The 19,750-nt window shown below is 33.9% G+C and overlaps 2 protein-coding genes across 3 annotated transcripts in view; one reads left to right on the forward strand and one right to left on the reverse strand.

Moving 5' to 3' along the window:
* Window positions 1-19,750, forward strand: part of LOC108571637 (heterogeneous nuclear ribonucleoprotein K) — a 94,094-nt gene that overhangs the window by 59,464 nt on the left and 14,880 nt on the right. The window lies entirely within an intron of this gene.
* Window positions 11,354-18,535, reverse strand: LOC108571638 (cytochrome b5-like). Its single transcript, XM_017933728.1, has 3 exons — window positions 18,376-18,535; window positions 13,288-13,586; window positions 11,354-11,896 (listed from the first exon to the last, which is right to left on the reverse strand). Exons 2-3 carry the CDS (start codon window positions 13,553-13,555, stop codon window positions 11,757-11,759), a joined length of 408 nt encoding a protein of 135 aa, XP_017789217.1. The 5' UTR covers window positions 13,556-13,586; window positions 18,376-18,535; the 3' UTR covers window positions 11,354-11,756.

A 19,750-nucleotide genomic window follows, 5' to 3' on the forward strand; every position in this document is an offset into this window, starting at 1 on the left:
TGGCGGCATTTCAATTTTGTTCTAGAAATCGGTGTCGCCGCTATGGCGGCATGATCTTTGTTTTGTCAAGTATCATACTTTGGAAAATTACAAAAATTAAAACGTTTTATTTTTATGCACTATAACTAGTATGTATTAAAAAAAATATATCAGTTTCAAAATATTCTGTTTTTCAATATCCTTATATATATAATAAATCAACTATGCAAAAATAACTTTAAAAATCTAAATTTGCTCCGACTAGCTGGTAGTCCAACCAGAGAAATGTGCCGATCGCAAAGGGTTAATATTATAACGGTATAATAAGAATGCGGTTGCCATAAGAATGCAAATAAATTATTAGCAATAATATAATATTGTTGTATTCAGTATATCGAATGAACTGTAGTGCTGTCATATTTGCATTAAAAATTCAAATAAGAAAGAATCGCGCAGCGTCTTTTAGTGTCGTCGATTTTACAATCGTTGGAATTTTTTGCATAGATTTAACATGTCTTATTTGAACCTCTGACAAAGTAAATTTCAAGTATTCCGGGTTGCCTATACGACTAAGTACTCAAAGAGTTAAGTACCTCAGCGGAGGAGAATGGTTTTGTGATGGTTTCAGTTGGAGGGTTTAACAGTGGAATTGTTCTGATCGTTCTCAATAGGTCAAGGTGATTTTGACCTATCATTTTGTAGTTCAAGATGACAAATAATCATGACGACAGTACGAAAGTACTTTATCAGCAGCAAAAGAACAACACTCGTTCTAAGAGAACGAGTGTGCAGTATTTTTTGATATTTTCAACTCTTCGCATGATTTAGCTTGCTTCGAATAGCGCGTGTTTTAGAGAATTCAATGGAATTCGATGATTTCCTAGACTGAAACTGGTGTTTTCCCAGCTAAATTTAAGTGCGATTTATTTTTTTTTGTGTTAAATGTGAGTGTTAGAATTATAAACGAAACAGAATCTGTAGATGTTTTTGCAAAGTTAGAGATGATTAACAGGTTCTTTTGGTTACATTTTGTATTAATCGTGTTAGAGAAGTTGGAATTGTTATGGATAGACTTCTTCCGTGATCGTTCATTTCCTGCTCTGCTTGAAGTTTTGTTTTGCTTCACTGTTTCATTGCTTGGATAATAGTACACTGAGAGCAAACAGCCGAAAAATATGTCACTCGTAGCTGTGTAAATTCTCGTTTGTGTTAATGGAACGAACGGAGAGGCAAGAACTTCGTTTTGAAACCTCAGAGTCGATTTATGGTAGCTGTAAAAGAGTTTGAAATTACAGTATTCTAAGAGGAAATTAAGGAGAATTGTCGTTAAGTTTTATTAAATTTTTCGTTGGTAAATTTCGAATTTGTTCAGAAATTGAAGATTTAAGTAACGGAGGAAGAAACTTCGAGTCTTCAGGAAATTTAATAGAAAATCTAGCATTGACGCGGACAAGCCAGATGATTCTAAATTTTTTTGCTCGTGGTGTGTATTTTTAACTCGACACAGTTCGGTTAAAAATACATCGAAAATGTGTGGTAATGTCATTTAAACAAATCGAGTTATCAGCGGAACATTAGCATTAATTGCAGCAGCTCGTTATCAACTTAGCCATTTAACTGTCGCGATCGATGTCTGAAATTGTTTGTGAATATTCGTCTATTTACAATTTGCAAGTGAAAATTTCGAAAGGAACGAGATCTATCCTTAAGGCAATTTTCACGAGAAAACAGAAGAACGAACATCTCGTATCGACGACAATATCTTCCAAAATTGTCGATATTTTTCGACGAAAATTTAACAATATTTAGTTAACAACATATTTTTCATCGTAGCAAAATTTCATCTAATTCCTATTCACAGTTTTTCTAAGAAAAAACAACAAAACAATTCGTCATTTTGTACTTTGTACCAGCCTTATACGTATCTCGAGTCTCTAGATTACCGCTCAAGTCCCGTTTCCAACACACTTGGAGTTTTGTCGTGGATCCGTAAGACATAGAAAGAAATTGCGGACCATTACGTGGTCTTTGCGGACAGGCGGGAACGCGAAACGAAATTGGTATTCATCGTGGCCGCTGTTTTAATAAGATTCCGGCCGGTTGCGAATCGCCTTTAAACCGGGTTACGACGTCGACGTTTTACTGCTTCGCGGACTGGAAACGCTTCTTCTGCTGCGGGAGTATTCGTTGCGCGCTCCTCCTGCGTGGCAAAAAGATAATGGAGCGATGTTCAGCAGCGTTTTCACGGAACACCCGGGTGGCTTCTCAAACGAAGTAGGCCGGTTTTACTCTGTTTTGTCAATGAGGAATATTTACGGGGTCATTGTACTGTTAGAAATATTACCAGAGATAGAGTAAGAAATTCTAGTTTCGCGTGGTAGACAAGTTTCTATTTTTTTTTTTGAACTCCTTAATTTACGATCCTTTTTTTCCGATTATGCATTTAAGCGTCAACTGTTTGCTATTTTAGAGTTGCATTGAGTAAAAACAGCCAATATATTATGGACCAATTATATTTGGCAATTTTTAGTCTTATTAAATAGGCAAATTTCTTTTTTTCACTCCTTAATTTATGATCTTTTTTTTTTTGCTAATTATACATTTAAGCGTCAACTATTTACTATTTTAGAGTTGCATTGAGTAAAAACAGCCAATATATTATGGACCAATTATATTTGGCAATTTTTAGTCTTATTAAATAGGCAAATTTCTTTTTTTCACTCCTTAATTTATGATCTTTTTTTTTTTGCTAATTATACATTTAAGCGTCAACTATTTACTATTTTAGAGTTGCATTGAGTAAAAACAGCCAATATATTATGGACCAATTATATTTGGCAATTTTTAGTCTTATTAAATAGGCAAATTTCTTTTTTTCACTCCTTAATTTATGATCTTTTTTTTTTTGCTAATTATACATTTAAGCGTCAACTATTTACTATTTTAGAGTTGCATTGAGTAAAAACAGCCAATATATTATGGACCAATTATATTTGGCAATTTTTAGTCTTATTAAATAGGCAAATTTCTTTTTTTCACTCCTTAATTTATGATCTTTTTTTTTTTGCTAATTATACATTTAAGCGTCAACTATTTACTATTTTAGAGTTGCATTGAGTAAAAACAGCCAATATATTATGGACCAATTATATTTGGCAATTTTTAGTCTTATTAAATAGGCAAATTTCTTTTTTTCACTCCTTAATTTATGATCTTTTTTTTTTTGCTAATTATACATTTAAGCGTCAACTATTTACTATTTTAGAGTTGCATTGAGTAAAAACAGCCAATATATTATGGACCAATTATATTTGGCAATTTTTAGTCTTATTAAATAGGCAAATTTCTTTTTTTCACTCCTTAATTTATGATCTTTTTTTTTTTGCTAATTATACATTTAAGCGTCAACTATTTACTATTTTAGAGTTGCATTGAGTAAAAACAGCCAATATATTATGGACCAATTATATTTGGCAATTTTTAGTCTTATTAAATAGGCAAATTTCTTTTTTTCACTCCTTAATTTATGATCTTTTTTTTTTTGCTAATTATACATTTAAGCGTCAACTATTTACTATTTTAGAGTTGCATTGAGTAAAAACAGCCAATATATTATGGACCAATTATATTTGGCAATTTTTAGTCTTATTAAATAGGCAAATTTCTTTTTTTTAAATCCTTACTTTATGATCTTTTTTTATGCTGATCATGAATTTAAGCGTCGGCTATTTGCTATTTTAGCACTGTGTTAGATAAGAAAAGTCAATGTATTATGGATTACATTAGGTAATTTGCAGTCTCGTTAATTAAAATTAATTTTTCACTCGTTGTTACAGGGCAAGGGGTTAATTGGTATCTCATAGAAAGGTGGGAACAGTTCTGTTAGAGTATTATTTGTTAGAAATTTTAGGACGAAAATTTGTCGCGAAAAAGTGTACGTGACTTATTTCAATTCTTCGGTACACTTCTTCTTCGTTAAATTTTCGATGGATTTCAGTTGGTAAAATTCTGTCGTTGCTTAACCCTGAAGGAGATAGTGAACTCACGTACGCGTAGACGAAACACCATTAACGTAGTCGAAGAACTCATACATATTTGTTCGATAGCGTGGTTTATCGTTACCAGTTAACAGCGTGATCGTGAACTCATATACACTACCGGCCAAATGTTTGGAATCACTGTGCATTGCAAGTTACACAAAAATTTCCAGAAAAAACTAAGCAATTTTAAGAAGTTTTTAACGAATTTTTTTATAAATTATATTAATCGAAATGGGGTAAATTGCTATTGATCTCTACAACATCATTTCAAATCTATAAAAAATTAGCAACAGATTCAATATTGGTGTAAATTGACAAGTGATTCGAAATTTTTGGCCGGTAGTGTATGTATTCCATGAAAATGTGATTTTTCTACAAGAAAAAGAATCAGCCTCCTAGAGAAATAATTAGAAGAAGGAAAATGTTTGTACGTCCATTTAAAAGTTACAAGGTTAGGAACAGAATAACGATGACAAGAAAGTTTTAAAGCGAAACAGATCGAAGGGATATTTTTGATTGTATATACATATATTCAGGAATATGAGTTATCACACGGCTCTTTCCACAACTCGATCCTCTTTCGTTTGCGAACGCATTTACACGGAGAATTCCGCGCGATCGATAGATTTCGTTTAATTAATTGCAGCTATATTTCAACCCTCTCCCCTCTGTATGTATTCACTCGTGACACGAATTCTGTCCAAATATACAAATTGCATTAATTTGTGTTTTTCTTTGTGCACGAAAAGCACACTAATACGCCGTTAAAATAATATTAAGGGACAAATAAGTAATCCACTGTTTTTCTTTCCTGCAGTTGATCTTTTGTCGTCAGCAGGTATCACACAGTAATTCGTTTATTTAAAATAATTTTCACCGATCTTCCATGCAAAACGACGAACTGACAGATTCGAAATCGACATGAAAATGATTGAAAATGAATTTGAAATTAAAATAATATTAGACCGAACTAAATTAAACTAAACTGAAATCGTGGTTCAATGTAAAATTTCCACTATCTCATAGGTTATTCACGGATGTCGAAATCAATCTAAACATGATTAAAGGTGAATGTTAAATGAAAATCGTAGCCTAATGTCGAATCGTGTTCACGATGTCAGCGTGCATCAGGCTCGAGCGCGCGATAAAGCCGCTTTCACAATGAATGCGGTCGTAGTACATGGTCAGCGCATAGAGCGTTCCCGTTGAATGCAGTTGCATGCGGCTAATGCAGGTCCGCATGCGATGATGCGATCAATACCGAAGGTGAGTTCGAATTCAGGCTGATACGACGTCTACGCGGTGCCCCTTTGATTCACTGTTCCAATCAGAACTTCCTGTTCGAACATTGACACCTTCCTTATCTCCTTCGGATAATTAACCCCCTGTAACTCGGTTTTCTCGTCGTTCGTTAGAAGAAACATTACCGTTGATCAGAATTTTACATTTTAACGGGAGAGAGGCAAGAATTAATAGATATTATAAAGTGAATGTAATACATATAATAAATAGTCTTTTCAAACTTGGAAATATAATAAGTAAATTTAATAAATACGCTGTTCGTTAGAAAGGTTGAAACACCTAGAAATTGGGGTTGCACAAACCTGAAAGTCACATACAGTGACTCTTACTAATATTCGGACACTCTTTGGAGCAGTATAACTTTTTTTAAATTGGATCAAACGACTTGAGTTTTTTTTTGAGAAGTTAGAAGGATTAGTATACTAGATGTCGTGTGTAAAATTTTTTGAAAATATTGCAATTTTTGGGAATCGCGAAGAAAATTGTAAAGGTCACTGTTTACAACTTTTTTACCCGAGCTTGTAACGAAAATTTAAAACATACGTTTTGTAGATTTATGTCAATTATACACATGCTGAAAATTTCATCGAAATCGGTGGATGGAGAAACAAGCGACAGGCATCGAAAGATGTAGGAATCTTCAGATTTATTACAATTATAGGCCGAACGTCGTGAAATAGTGCGATTTTCACAATCTTTAACGATTTGTAGCTCATAGTAACGTTAACTGATTTCGATAAAATTTTCAGCATGCGTATAATAGGCATAAATCTGCAAAACGTATTTTTTAAATTTTCATTACGGGCTCAGATAAAAAAGTTGTCGAATGTGACCTTTACAATTTTCTTCGCGATTTCCACAAATTGCAATTTTTTCTAATCGTTCTAAGTTCTCAAGGAAACTCAAGTCGTTAAGTCCAATTTAAAAAAAGTTATACTGTTCTAAAGAGTGTCCGAATATTAGTAAGAGTCGCCGTATGCTTTTCGGGCTACTCTGAGGACAAAATTACCTTTTTTTAACCAAATTTTAATCATTTTTTCCTTTCAATACTCTAGACAATATACGTGAAATTCAGATTTGTGCAATTTCGTTTTTCAGATGTCGCAAGTTTTTGGCGAGCAGTGTTTAATAAAGTAAATAAATAAATGAAACGAGACTTATAAACTGTAGACACATGATACGTAATTTTCAAGTCACATGGAGTAATTAAAGGGTTACTTAGAAAATTACTTTAAAATGTAACCAGGCGAAAAGATATGTTAACGTTAGAACAAGCAAATCCTTCAAAATGACGGATTTCAGATTCATTACGTTAAATTACAGAAATTGTTTTGTGAAATAATTATATATGCTAATTTATTTTTCATTAATCATTCTAATTTCGAAGTTTTTTTGTACATTACCATCTATAAGTATTAGGACACCTATTGTGTTCGTACAGAGAGTATCATATAATTTCAATTACATTTCTTCGCTAAAGTTAGCATCACGTTCACGTGATTAGTTTCGAAAGTTTTTCTCTTCAGCGGTGGATTTATGAGAAAAATGGAAGAGGATAAAATTTCACTATCTTTGATACACAATACGACGACTTGAATAGATTTTTTAATTTTGCAATGATTTGCGCATAATGACAATACCACGAAGTTTCTTTTTAATTCATAGCTACAATTGTTTTCGTATTTTATGAAAGCGGTTGCCGAGATAAGTTGAACGACCTACAATAAAACTCGATTTCCTGTCAGTGTTTGGTATGACATAATCAATGACAAACTATTAGAATTTTATGTTTATAACGACATCCTAAATGGAAATGAATATTTCAAAGTTTTTTCATATGTGCTTGCTGTATTACGAGATTTCAGACTGAATAATTTTTTAACGACTTCAGCTTTGCTTCATCTCCGGTTGTTCTGGTGTTGAAATATTGATTTAGTGGAGGAATAGCAATTATGCTAAATTCTTAATAATTCTTAGTGCTCACTAAAATGTGGCAGAAAAGTGGAAACTTTAAAAAAAATTTTTTAAATTACTTTTAGTTCTTTTTATCTAACTTTCAATAATTTTCCTGAATTTTACAATGTTACTAACTTCCAATCGTATTTTTGCTTTCGCTTTTGCTAAATTCTTAATATTTACGTATTCGGAATTTTAACCTGTGTAATTTTCTTTTGTTTCTAGTGTGAACTTCTACTCACGTCGAGTCACAGCATAATTAGGCCATTATTTACCTTTTTTGTAATCACTTTTTCTCAATCAGTCGTTCGTGTAACGAGTAACACTTGCTATTTTAAGACGAGAAATTAATCATTCTCTTAGTACAACTAACACAAGAATATTATTGTAAAGCAATTTCCAGTGTGTCGTCGTATATTTCCAATTTCCTCGCTTCTAAATTCACGTACGAACTACGGCTCGTTGATAATACAATAATACAGCAAGTCACGATGACGAGGAAGTTGATCGCTCGAGTGACACGCGTCACATCGGCAAAATTTTCTCCACGCGATTATGTGTACTGTATACTACTTGCCGCAAGATAATTTCTACACGATGAACATTTCATTCTTCGCGATTTTCTGTCGCTTTCTCCGCGAATCTTTGAAATTAAGATATATAAATAAAACACTACTTTTTAATTTTTTTTTTTAATTTTATTGTCAGAGCACTTGATTGATGCTTATCTTTTTATATATAAAGTAAATTTCCTTGAGACTGTTGAAGCATCGTCCCCTATCCTTCGAATTATTTTAATTTACATCTTTAATATCTATATTTTTGTCAATTTTACGTAATACGACGGAAGCCTGCACTTATGCACACCTAATTTTTATTAAATACTCAAATTGTGAATTTTGGATGACGTATTACATGTAGATAATACGATTTATTATACGTGAGTAGAGGAGAAGGTCCAAATATCGGCTAGCACTGTTATTTCAGGATTTATTGTCAAATTTATTGTGGATTTATTGATTTTTAAGATATAACACTTGAATATACACTACCGGCCAAAACTTTGGAATCACCTCCCACTTCTCATCAATATTAAATCTGCTGCTAATTTTTTATAGATTTGAAGTTTATCTCAATTGTACATTTTTCAATTGATTCGAACGATAAAAAATTCTCAAAGTCGTTGACTTTTTTCTGGAAATTTGTATGTAAATTGCAATACTCAGTGATTCCAAATGTTTGGTCGGTAGTGTATATCAATAACATGTTTACTATATGATACGAGATCAAAATAAGCTGAACAAAAGCAACGTATGTTGCAAATTATACATTTAAGATAAAAGGGAAAATTTTCATTTTTGGAAAGGTGTTCTAAATATGGGCCACTTGGAAAATAATTGAAATGAGAAGTAAGAACTGCATATTTTCAGGTTGAAATATTAGGTTGAAGTATAAGGTTTATCTACATATAAAAATGTAAACTTAAATGCTATTTACAATATTTACAATCTATTTACAACAGTCACAAACGTATATACCTTTCTTTCGAATGTTTTGGTATTTTTCTTATTACAATTCTCATAGTCACCGAATTCTTACGCTGGCTAGACCATGTTAGCCCATATTATAAAGCTACTACCTTTGTAGCCCATATTTAGATGATTTGGTCAGGAACGCTTAGAGCGATTGGTATTCATTACAAAACTTTAACTGAAAAGAAACTTGCAATGTCGGCAACGTAGTACTCCTAGTTAATTACCTCTTAGTTTAATAGGTTATTGCTGAAACAATAAAACGAATTTACCTGAAGAATGTTTTGAAATAGCGAAATAACAGAAATGACACGTTTTGCAATACATGTAAAGAAAATAAATGCAGGTTACTATCTCCTCTGCAACACTTATTTCGTTCATAAATCGTAGTTTCGAGTGCACTTAGCATTATTCAATATTTCAACTAGCCCACATGTTCATCTCCTCTATGTGACGCTTGGTAGCGAACGCGTTAATGATTAAGCTTAACACCGCTAAATGACAAAAATTGTTATGGCCTTTGAACGATAAATCATTCATTTCAGAAGCCAATCTGTTGCTAACTCCATACTCTGAAGTAAATCGTTGCAATAATGTTGCAATTCAAACGCTTATAGTAATTTAGCTAAGTTTTTAATGCAACGGTATAAAAAATATTAATATTCATATTTCATGGACGATAATTTCGTCAAATTTTTTCTCTACTTTTTATTTTGCGGCGTTAATCGTCTTTGAAACTCTCTGCAAAGCGGCGTCTTATCGACAAATCACTGATTTAAATAAGCATGTGGCTAGTTACACTTTGTGACTTCGCCAGCTGTATAAACGACCTGTTTTATCGATCGTCGGTATCTCGACGTGGGGGAGGCACGTCTTGCCGGGTTGAATTTTCGACACGAATTTTAATTTAAATCGGGACGTGCCGGAATACACGGAGGAATTGATTGAATATATTCATGGACGCTGTGTAATATATTATAATTTCGGGTGGGTGTATGTTTTTTCTTTTTACGTTGGGAAATTACGTTGGGCATTTGAAATTAAAACAAAATCAATTCTAAAGGCTAATGTATTAATTGAACGTAAACCACGGTCATAAGTATTGGGACACCTGTTATGTTCGTACAGAAAGTATTGTATGTACTATGTAACGAATTTTTTTTAATTGATAGCTATAACTGTTTTTATATTTGTTGTATTCCGCGGCTCGCGATTCCTTGCGTTGGTTTATTATATTCAATAGGTACGCGGTAGGAGAGCCTGACGGAAACTGGGGCGAAATAAGGGAGCTATTCTGCGCGTAGTACTATTCGACTTTATTAGACAGTTCGGTGACGTTCGGTGCGTGAAGATCACTAGACAAAAATCTGTCGTTTCGACGGAAAAGGTTTCTAGATATAGGTTCGGTAAGTAGGGGTTGGTCTCAGAGGTCAATGTAGGGAGAGGCGGTGAGGTCTAGGTTCAGCGATGAGTAAAAGTAAAGGATGATGTGGAGGTCTAGGTTTCGGGGTGACTAACGTTAGGATGATGCCGATTTGTTTACAGTTAAGGAAAGGAGGCAGGATGACTAAAAACTAATGAAAGATAGGAGAGAGGTATACGACATATTATAGGAAAGGGTTTGTCGATATAAGTTCAACGACACACACTAAACTTATTTTCAAACTCAATTTCGTGACAGTCGTTGGTGTGATGTAATCAATGACACACTATTAGGATCTTATTTTTATGACAGCACGTTAAATGGAAATACAGTGGATGTAGGAAATATTCGTATGCCGATCAATTTCCAGCAACACATCGTAAAATTGCGATTTAGTAACTAACTTTTATAGAACGAGTTCGTACGTAATATTAATTAAGGAGTTCAATTTATTTCTCTGTTGTTAAATTCACTGAAATTAATTTTTTTCTTGTTGAAATTTTGAGGTAGATTTATCATTTGTTCAATCTCTCATTTTTTCAATTTTTCTTGTTAATTTTGCTAATTATACGAGTACCTGACATTTTGTTCATATCTATTCGAGAGATCTCTGAAAATATTAGGTCATCCCATAAGTTCGTGCCGAAAGCGAAAAATATTTGACTGAAAATCTAAGGAAATTCTATAGCGACGACATACGTAATGGTTTTGCAAAAAAAAAAAAAAAAAAGAAAATACAAAAAAATTATGAAATTAGAAGGCACTTTCGTTTTTTTTTTTATCAAATTTAAAGGTTCGTTGGAAATATTGATCGAAATTACAAATTTCGACACGAATTTATAGGTTCACCTGTACATAGTCGTTTTACAAAAATTCGTTAATAAACCACAATTGTAGGAAATGTGTGAAATTAATCAATGCACGAATACTTTGTACACACACTGCAAATATTTACATTTAAATTTGACCATATGTACTCGTTGCACTACGAATTTCCAGACTGAGTCATTGTTTTGCAAGATCGTGATAATTATCTAACGACTGTTTACCCTTCTTTCATAGTCAATAAGTGTCGTAATACTTCCTGACAGCAGCGTACGTGTTAAAATATTTGGAACAGCAAGAAGAAAGTGTTCATTATTTATCACGTTTGTCGCGTAAATAAAGTGTTTGATTACGAAGTGAAATTTGATAAATTCCTTGACGTCAAGATAAAGCGTTATCTTATCTTAGTAGTAATTTTATCGAATTTTGATCTCTCTCTCTCTCTCTCTCTGGTGTTTTTCTTTTCATCGAATAGGAACAACCAGATTAATTAATATACACATTGCCCGTGATATTTTCAAAAAATAAATAAGCGTTTTATTCGTCACGATTGTGTATTTCCTTTTCATTGAATGCAAGCAACAGAAATAATTAATATATACATTGTCGATGATACTTTTTTTAAATAAATGTTTTCTATTCGTCAGGATTGTGTTATGTCGCATGCGGGTAATTTCTATTCGACGATTGTTACTCCCCTTACGAGAACCAAAAGTAGTAAAAAAGGATCGAGTAAATGAGGACGCCAGCTGTTACGAAAACCGGAAGCCACGGTGACGATTTGTTTTCCAATGGCTGGTAATCCCAGTTGTCGTCGTCTATCGTCGCTCCTTGCACGCCTGCCAGGAAAACAGAGGAAACGCGTCTTAATCTGTGTACAATCGAACGTGGAGAAAAATTTTCTTGGCGCAAATTAACCCGTTCACGTATGACTTCTTCTCCCGACTATGCATCTAAGCATCGGTTATTTACCGTTTTAACCAGTTAACTGCGGAATTTAACAGCAATGACGAGTATACACGTCGGACGCAGGGCAAATGCTCCTATTATAAATTTTGCGAAAAAAGTAAAGCAAAACGAGGAAGGGTTACATTTTTATTCGATAAAAAATTAACAATTCATTGTTGAAAAGGATATTGTTATTAAAAACTTGAAAATCCGCAAAAAATAATGAAATTCAGAAAGAAGAAAAATTAAAGAAAAATAATTTTAAGAAATTCAGTTGATTTAACACTGGAACTACCGGCCGGGTCAAAATGACCCATTAGCAGCTTGTCGACTTTGTCTTCTGCATGTATGCTTCTATTTGTACCGATCTAATCTAATTGTTCATCCACATTTTAGTTACATAAAAATTCACTTTTGGAAAGTCGATAATGGGTCATTTTGACCCGGTTGGTATACTCTGTTCAAAATGAGAGTAACCTCGCTTCGCGCATGGGACGTGTCTAAGGCAGGGCTAGAACCACTGGAGCAGTGATGGCGATTCTATGACACGCCAAGACATTTTGGGTGGCACGCGTCGACTTAAGTCACCTCACAGCCGAAACCGAGCAGATCACAAAGAACAACGGTGTCTATCTTCTATCAACGAGGTTCAGAATCGTTAATTCGGAGCTGAACCATAGCGAGTCCGTGATCGTACAAGGTCGTAACGCTCGCAACAATTATGGATATAATTATGGATGACACGGCACCCGAGTCAAGCTAAGTTTTTTCCCAATTTTGACACACCGAGTTCAAAAGGTTCGTCGTCACTGCACTAGGAACGTCCAAACCCCCATTTAACCGCCTACGTTTTTCTCCGTCTTACCCTCTGCTACGCTCTCTGTCGATGCGCAGAACGGACGAGAATCGGTCCGAGAGCGAGGTTACTCTTATTTTGAACGGTGTATAGTTCTAGTGGTAATGTAAAGGAAACATACCACTAAATGACACTTTTATTACTTATTGAAATTTGGAGTTTTTATAGTAAATGGTAATTTTTTATTTTACACGACGAGTATACACGCCGAACGCAGCTAACTGGTTGTACGAAAAGTTGATGTATTGTAGATTAATTAAATTTGTCAATCTTCCGTTTTGCAAATGAAATGAAAAATTAGAATTGAAATTAATTCTTCTTACCGATATAACTGTCTTTACCAGATCTTCGCCGAAATCTGTGCCACGAGTCCGATTCGTTGTTATACGGCACGGGGTTAAAAGAAAAATTTATCATTTTACGCACCACTGGAAGGCGACTGTTCTGCGGAAGCTGTGTTATCCACCGTTCCTATTTTATAAGTTTCGCGAAGTTGTATAGCCTCGATGGTATGTCCAACGTCGTCGAAACATTTAGTCGCGTCTTTTCCAGCTAGATCAATCAACACTTCCTCACCGCCTGGATGTTCCTTCAGAAATTTCGTTACGTCGTAAACGCCATCTTTGTATATGATCCATAGATCCTTCTCCTTATTGTGCATCGACACTTGCGATGCTGAGAATGTTTTCGACATGTTTCTCGGTTCAGGCTTGTTCAATGTTTACCTGTAGAATTGGAATAAACAATGCAGTTGAAGTAAACGTTCCAATTAGCGACCAATTGGTTATTTCGTTTCATTAAAAAAGATAGATAACGCGATACGTTGATCGGAATTTGAGAAGATTATATACGTAGATGTCATGCGATGATCAGTTGTAAATTATAAACGATAAGAAACCATTTTTCGTACATTAATGTTATACTGAAACTTAATATTTTACAACTAATATCACGCTGAAATGTTAAAATTAAAGCAAATTATTCGAGGATGGCCAAACGAGCGCGGACTAACTGGGCTATTTGAACCGTAAAGGGTTAAAGTTAAAAGTATTTGTATTTCGTTAGATTACTCCTTTATTGAAGTATTCATTAACAAGTATAATTAATGTATAAATGTGACGTTGCTCGTTAACATACGAGCAGACGTATTTCTGACGTGGTCAATTTCATAAGAAAAATGTACGAATACGTATAATTTATTCAAATTAACGATGAAAGAAAAGGAACTACTGTTTCAGTGACGGACATTTTTGTAAGTAGTGTAATTAAGAAACTCCGATTTTAAAATAATAAATTCAAAAAGAATATTTTAAAATAATAAAGGAGTTTTCACGCGGAGCAGTGCTTCGCGTGAACGACGTTAATACCGCGAGAAATAAAAAGAAGAAAAAAATGAAAAGTGCGAATCGAAACATACGAAGACGTTTCCCCACGTCTCATAATTAATGTACACGGCTTTCAACGCGAGATAAACAAGTCAGCCATTGTAGTGGTTTTTCGTAACAAAATGTTAGAATTTAGAGGAAAGCCACTGTAGTGGCGTACAGTAGCTAAAAGGTTAATACTGAAAAACTCTTTATCGTAAACTTTATCGTAATGAAAATACTTTACTTCTTCTATTGTTACATTAACGCAAACGAATTAATATTAGACAAAACTATTTAGCGTTTAATAACTGAAACTACTGGACGGTGAATGTCATAAATAGGTGAATCCACCGAATGTAATTTTCAGTAAATAATTACGCTTGAAAACTGATTTATTTCGAAAACCAGAGGGACCAACAATCTCAGTAAAACTAATTTTAAATAAGGTGTCATTCATCTTATAAAAAAGATAAATAAATCAGAACTTTCACAGTGAAGACACTTCAGCGTTCGGAACTTACACGAAACGAATGAAAATTTTTCAAGAACCGAGCTACGAAATTTGCTTCACCATTCACACGGTAAATTCCAAAGAACGGCAGCACGTTGAATGTTAAAAAAGAAAAGAAGGAGAAAGAGTATCGCAAGAAAGGAAAAATGGGGCAAAATTTTTACTTGATCCATTTAAAATTGAGAAGTTGAACGAAAAACACGGAACGAAGCGTAATGCGGGACAACAGAGCGGCGAAAAGTAGAGCAGCGGATCGATATTGAGTCGAGGACGGTACGAAATTTCGCGAACGTCAACCTCGCGGAATCTATTATCCGCGTTGATCGCGATAAAAGCGTCTCGCGACGTTGTCTGTTAGGGGGAAACAGCCGACGAAGGTATCGCGAGGCGTCTGCGAGCGGAAACAGAAAAAGCAACGCGCTCTGGGACACAGACATTGATCGCCGGTAGTGAAGTCGATGTCCTTTCTTCTTCCCTCTTCTCGTAGAAAGCCGGTTTCTTTTCGCTATACGTAGTTTCGATTTCACGTGGTCGTTCGCATGTGTGCTCCCTCGCGATTTCTACCTCGACCATTCTCTACACTCTTCACCGGTTCCGGAGAATTCTCGACGAAATTTTCGGAGTCTGATGAATATTTCACGAGAAAGAGAGAGAGAGAGAGAGAGTGATAGATCGAGTGTTCGATTAGAAGATACGCGGTAGCAGGCTGTTGAACATTTATGAGATACGAGGTGTACACTGCGGTTCATAAGTATCAGGACACCCGTAATGTTCGTGTAGAAAGTGTTTAAATTAGATTTTCCCGCCAAAATTCGTGTATTAGTGAAAATAGATTTTTATTCTTTATTTTGGAGAAAAAAGTGTCCTGTATTAGGTCGTGAATTAAAGCATTAGGTAGCGGGCACCAAAAGTAATCGTCTAATTGTGTACAAAAGAGGCTAGACGTGAATATTTTATCGAATGATTGAAATTTTAAAAAAACTTTCTTGAAAAATGTTTCTCAATTTCTGTCTCTAACGATATCATTTTTGAAAATAAGCACAAACGGCTGCAGAAAATGGTCTTGCTAAGCTAGTAAAACGGACGAGACGAGATGCCGAGAAGAAACAATTTCATTTTTCGTATTAATTTAACTTAACAATTTCAACTTATTTCAAAGTAACAGTTTCATCTCTCGCTGCGGCAAATTGTAGCGTAGTTGGTGGGAAAAATATAACAAGATCGTAAATTGAAGCGTTAATCAAGCATCCATGGTCGAATGCGACATTCCTCATTTTTTGATTAGGCTTGAATTAAAATTAAGGCATGTTTCATGCGGCTTTGATCGAGATTTCCGGTCCTTATCTTCTCAAATTTTTATAAATCCACTTGTCGATATGCTCGAACGTGTTAAACTCTGACGCCTGACCGATTTTACGACCTCGCTATATTTCTTCCATCGACTGTACTACACTCCGCTGCGAAATGATATATGGGGCAGCCTTGAATTTTTAGCGTTTCCACAAAGTGGTGCAGTATAGATAAAATTTTGTACACATCTGAAAAAAGGTCGCTTGCTGTTTACATTGCCTTTCAGGAAGATTTGAATTGCTTGTGTGAAAAATGTACTAGTTTATACTTCGATATTTTAGAACGAATAATTTTGTTTTTAGGATCTTGGTAATTTCGGAACGGCTTCTGTGCGTCGAATAATTTTTTATTAAACACGTAATGACAATGTCGCTTGCTTTATATTTTAATAGTAGATCTCAGTTTTGTGTAGAGTTTTCTAGGTGTCAGATTTTAGAAGATTTCCATAGGTTTCAACAGATTTCTATAGACATTAGAATGCAACAAATTTTAACAAAATTCTTTGTAGATTTCAATGGAATTCGCTGGATTTAAATATCCTTCACATTCAGTAAATAAATTTTAGTAGATTTTATTAAGTTTCCCAAGTTTTAGAATATTTCAATAGATATATTATTAATTTAGCAGATTTTAGTAGATTTTGGTAGATTTCAATGGAATTCACTGGATTTCAATATCCTTCACATTCAGTGAATAAATTTTAGTAGATTTTATTAAGTTTCCCAAGTTTTAGAATATTTCAATAGATATATTATTAATTTAGCAGATTTTAGTAGATTTTGGTAGATTTCAATGGAATTCACTGGATTTCAATATCCTTCACATTCAGTGAATAAATTTTAGTAGATTTTATTAAGTTTCCCAAGTTTTAGAATATTTCAATAGATATATTATTAATTTAGCAGATTTTAGTAGATTTTGGTAGATTTCAATGGAATTCACTGGATTTCAATATCCTTCACATTCAGTGAATAAATTTTAGTAGATTTTATTAAGTTTCCCAAGTTTTAGAATATTTCAATAGATATATTATTAATTTAGCAGATTTTAGTAGATTTTGGTAGATTTCAATGGAATTCACTGGATTTCAATATCCTTCACATTCAGTGAATAAATTTTAGTAGATTTTATTAAGTTTCCCAAGTTTTAGAATATTTCAATAGATATATTATTAATTTAGCAGATTTTAGTAGATTTTGGTAGATTTCAATGGAATTCACTGGATTTCAATATCCTTCACATTCAGTGAATAAATTTTAGTAGATTTTATTAAGTTTCCCAAGTTTTAGAATATTTCAATAGATATATTATTAATTTAGCAGATTTTAGTAGATTTTGGTAGATTTCAATGGAATTCACTGGATTTCAATATCCTTCACATTCAGTGAATAAATTTTAGTAGATTTTATTAAGTTTCCCAAGTTTTAGAATATTTCAATAGATATATTATTAATTTAGCAGATTTTAGTAGATTTTGGTAGATTTCAATGGAATTCACTGGATTTCAATATCCTTCACATTCAGTGAATAAATTTTAGTAGATTTTATTAAGTTTCCCAAGTTTTAGAATATTTCAATAGATATATTATTAATTTAGCAGATTTTAGTAGATTTTGGTAGATTTCAATGGAATTCACTGGATTTCAATATCCTTCACATTCAGTGAATAAATTTTAGTAGATTTTATTAAGTTTCCCAAGTTTTAGAATATTTCAATAGATATATTATTAATTTAGCAGATTTTAGTAGATTTTGGTAGATTTCAATGGAATTCACTGGATTTCAATATCCTTCACATTCAGTGAATAAAGTTTAGTAGATTTTAGTAGATTTCCCAAATTTCCCAAAGTTCAGAATATTTCAATAGAAATGATTAATTTAGTAGGGTTTAGTAAATTTTGGTAGATTTCAGCAGCATTTCAACAGATTTCAATAGAATCCACGAGATTTCAGTAAGCTTCACATTCAATATGTGTCCTAATACTTATGAACGAGAGTGTAGGTTCTAGGTAAATGTAACGCTGTGTCATCGTGACTATCGATATCACCTATCGAAATTTCTAACGCCGGTGTCGGCGTTAGATGGTGTCTCACGACTCTTCCACGAAGAATCGTAATTTGTTTCACGGAAATTTTTGTGAAGGCGAAAGTGAAGCAGTAATGGAAAAAATTTGGAATTATCCAGATTTTCAAATTAACCAAAAATTAATCAATTAATTTCGCAGTATCGAACACTTTCGACACATTTATAAATAAATTTACGTAGATCTCTTTTCCAAAACTCACCAAAATTTGTCGATAAAAACCAATATTATCAGTTATTATTATTCTCACGATCTTCCTTACAACGTAAAGCACCACCAAAAGAATCGAACCGAATCGGATCGAGGCTTGTAATCGACTGGCGAAGTGGCAGAATTTTTGCCTCCGTTCGGTGTTTGAAAGTTCATAGTACTATTCAAAATGATTCGATGAAAATTCATTGGCCTTGCGGGGCCGGCTCTCACTGTGCTCGATCATTTGCACAGAATAGAGGTTTCCGCTTTGCGATCGGTATTAATTCCTGATGAGGCTGTCGAGATCACGTTCTGGCCGTCGTTAATATCGTTGCCCGTCGTTTATTTCTCCGGGGAACCGTGAAATAATAAATACGAATTTACAACCGGGGGACTAACAAAAGCTGAATAGTCCGCTGTAGCACAATGGGATCTCTCCAGCCGATAGTTCTTCCTGGCTCGACTTTACGCAATAATAGACGGTCTTATTCATCCCGGTGGCCGATGTTGTAATTGATATTTTAATTGGTTCATTTAGCCGCATTGTTTCGAAAGGTTTCCACTATTTTTGGTAATCATATATACCGTATTTTTCGCACCCTTTATTTTCGTGAGATATTTTTGGGGGAAAAACGATATCCGAGCAAACCATTTTTAGGGGGAAAAAAAAAAACAATATTTTTCGCGTGGAAAAGGCAAAACTTTTTCGGCAGGCGCTTTGTCGATCTTCGTTCCTTTGTACAGGCTTAATCGCTTGAGTGCTATGGGTCATTGCAGAAATCTGATCGAAAAGTGCCAAAAATTTGGTTCTGCACATTTTCACTTTGCACTGAGTGGAATAACAGAGTTTGCAAATAACGCTAAATAAAGCCAAATTGATTATAAAAGAATATTACTGTGACAATTAAGCCTGTCTTACAAAATCGTCACTTCTTCTGTTAATCAAGGTGTTCTGCAAGAGTAGACACTTTTGAAAAAATTTGCATATTTTTTGCACCTCGATTTTCAATTGGTAAGAAAAGTGTATTGTACATTTTTTTTACTCATTTTTCTACAACTATCAAATATTCTCGTCGATAGTGTACGTCAGAATCGATGTTTCTGTATCGTGAAAAAAAAAATAAAAAACGACTTCGTCACTTTCCCACGCCAATTTTCCTCACAATCGAATAATCGTCTAATTACACGTGGTCGTAGCCACGTGTTACATTCGCAAACGATGAAATGCTGTTTTTCGAATATTCAGTCGAATCAGTTAGACGTTAATATTTAGCAACGCACTGAATATTCAGTTCTTGTGAACGAAGAAAATACGATTTGGTAACGAAATTCGATATTTCTTCATTGGACGAAATCGTGGACTAAAATAAAAAGAAGGAAACATT

The sequence above is a fragment of the Habropoda laboriosa genome, unplaced genomic scaffold (genome assembly GCF_001263275.1).
Source record: "Habropoda laboriosa isolate 0110345459 unplaced genomic scaffold, ASM126327v1 scaffold135, whole genome shotgun sequence".
Lineage (NCBI taxonomy): Eukaryota > Metazoa > Arthropoda > Insecta > Hymenoptera > Apidae > Habropoda > Habropoda laboriosa.

Coding starts and splice junctions, on each gene's coding strand:
- LOC108571638 (XM_017933728.1), bottom strand. CDS start 13,555: ATGTCGAAAACATTCTCAGCATCGCAAGTGTCGATGCACAATAAGGAG. Junction 11,897..13,287: donor AGAACAGTCGCCTTCCAGTG/GTGCGTAAAATG, acceptor TTTTCCTGGCAG/GCGTGCAAGGAGCGACGATA.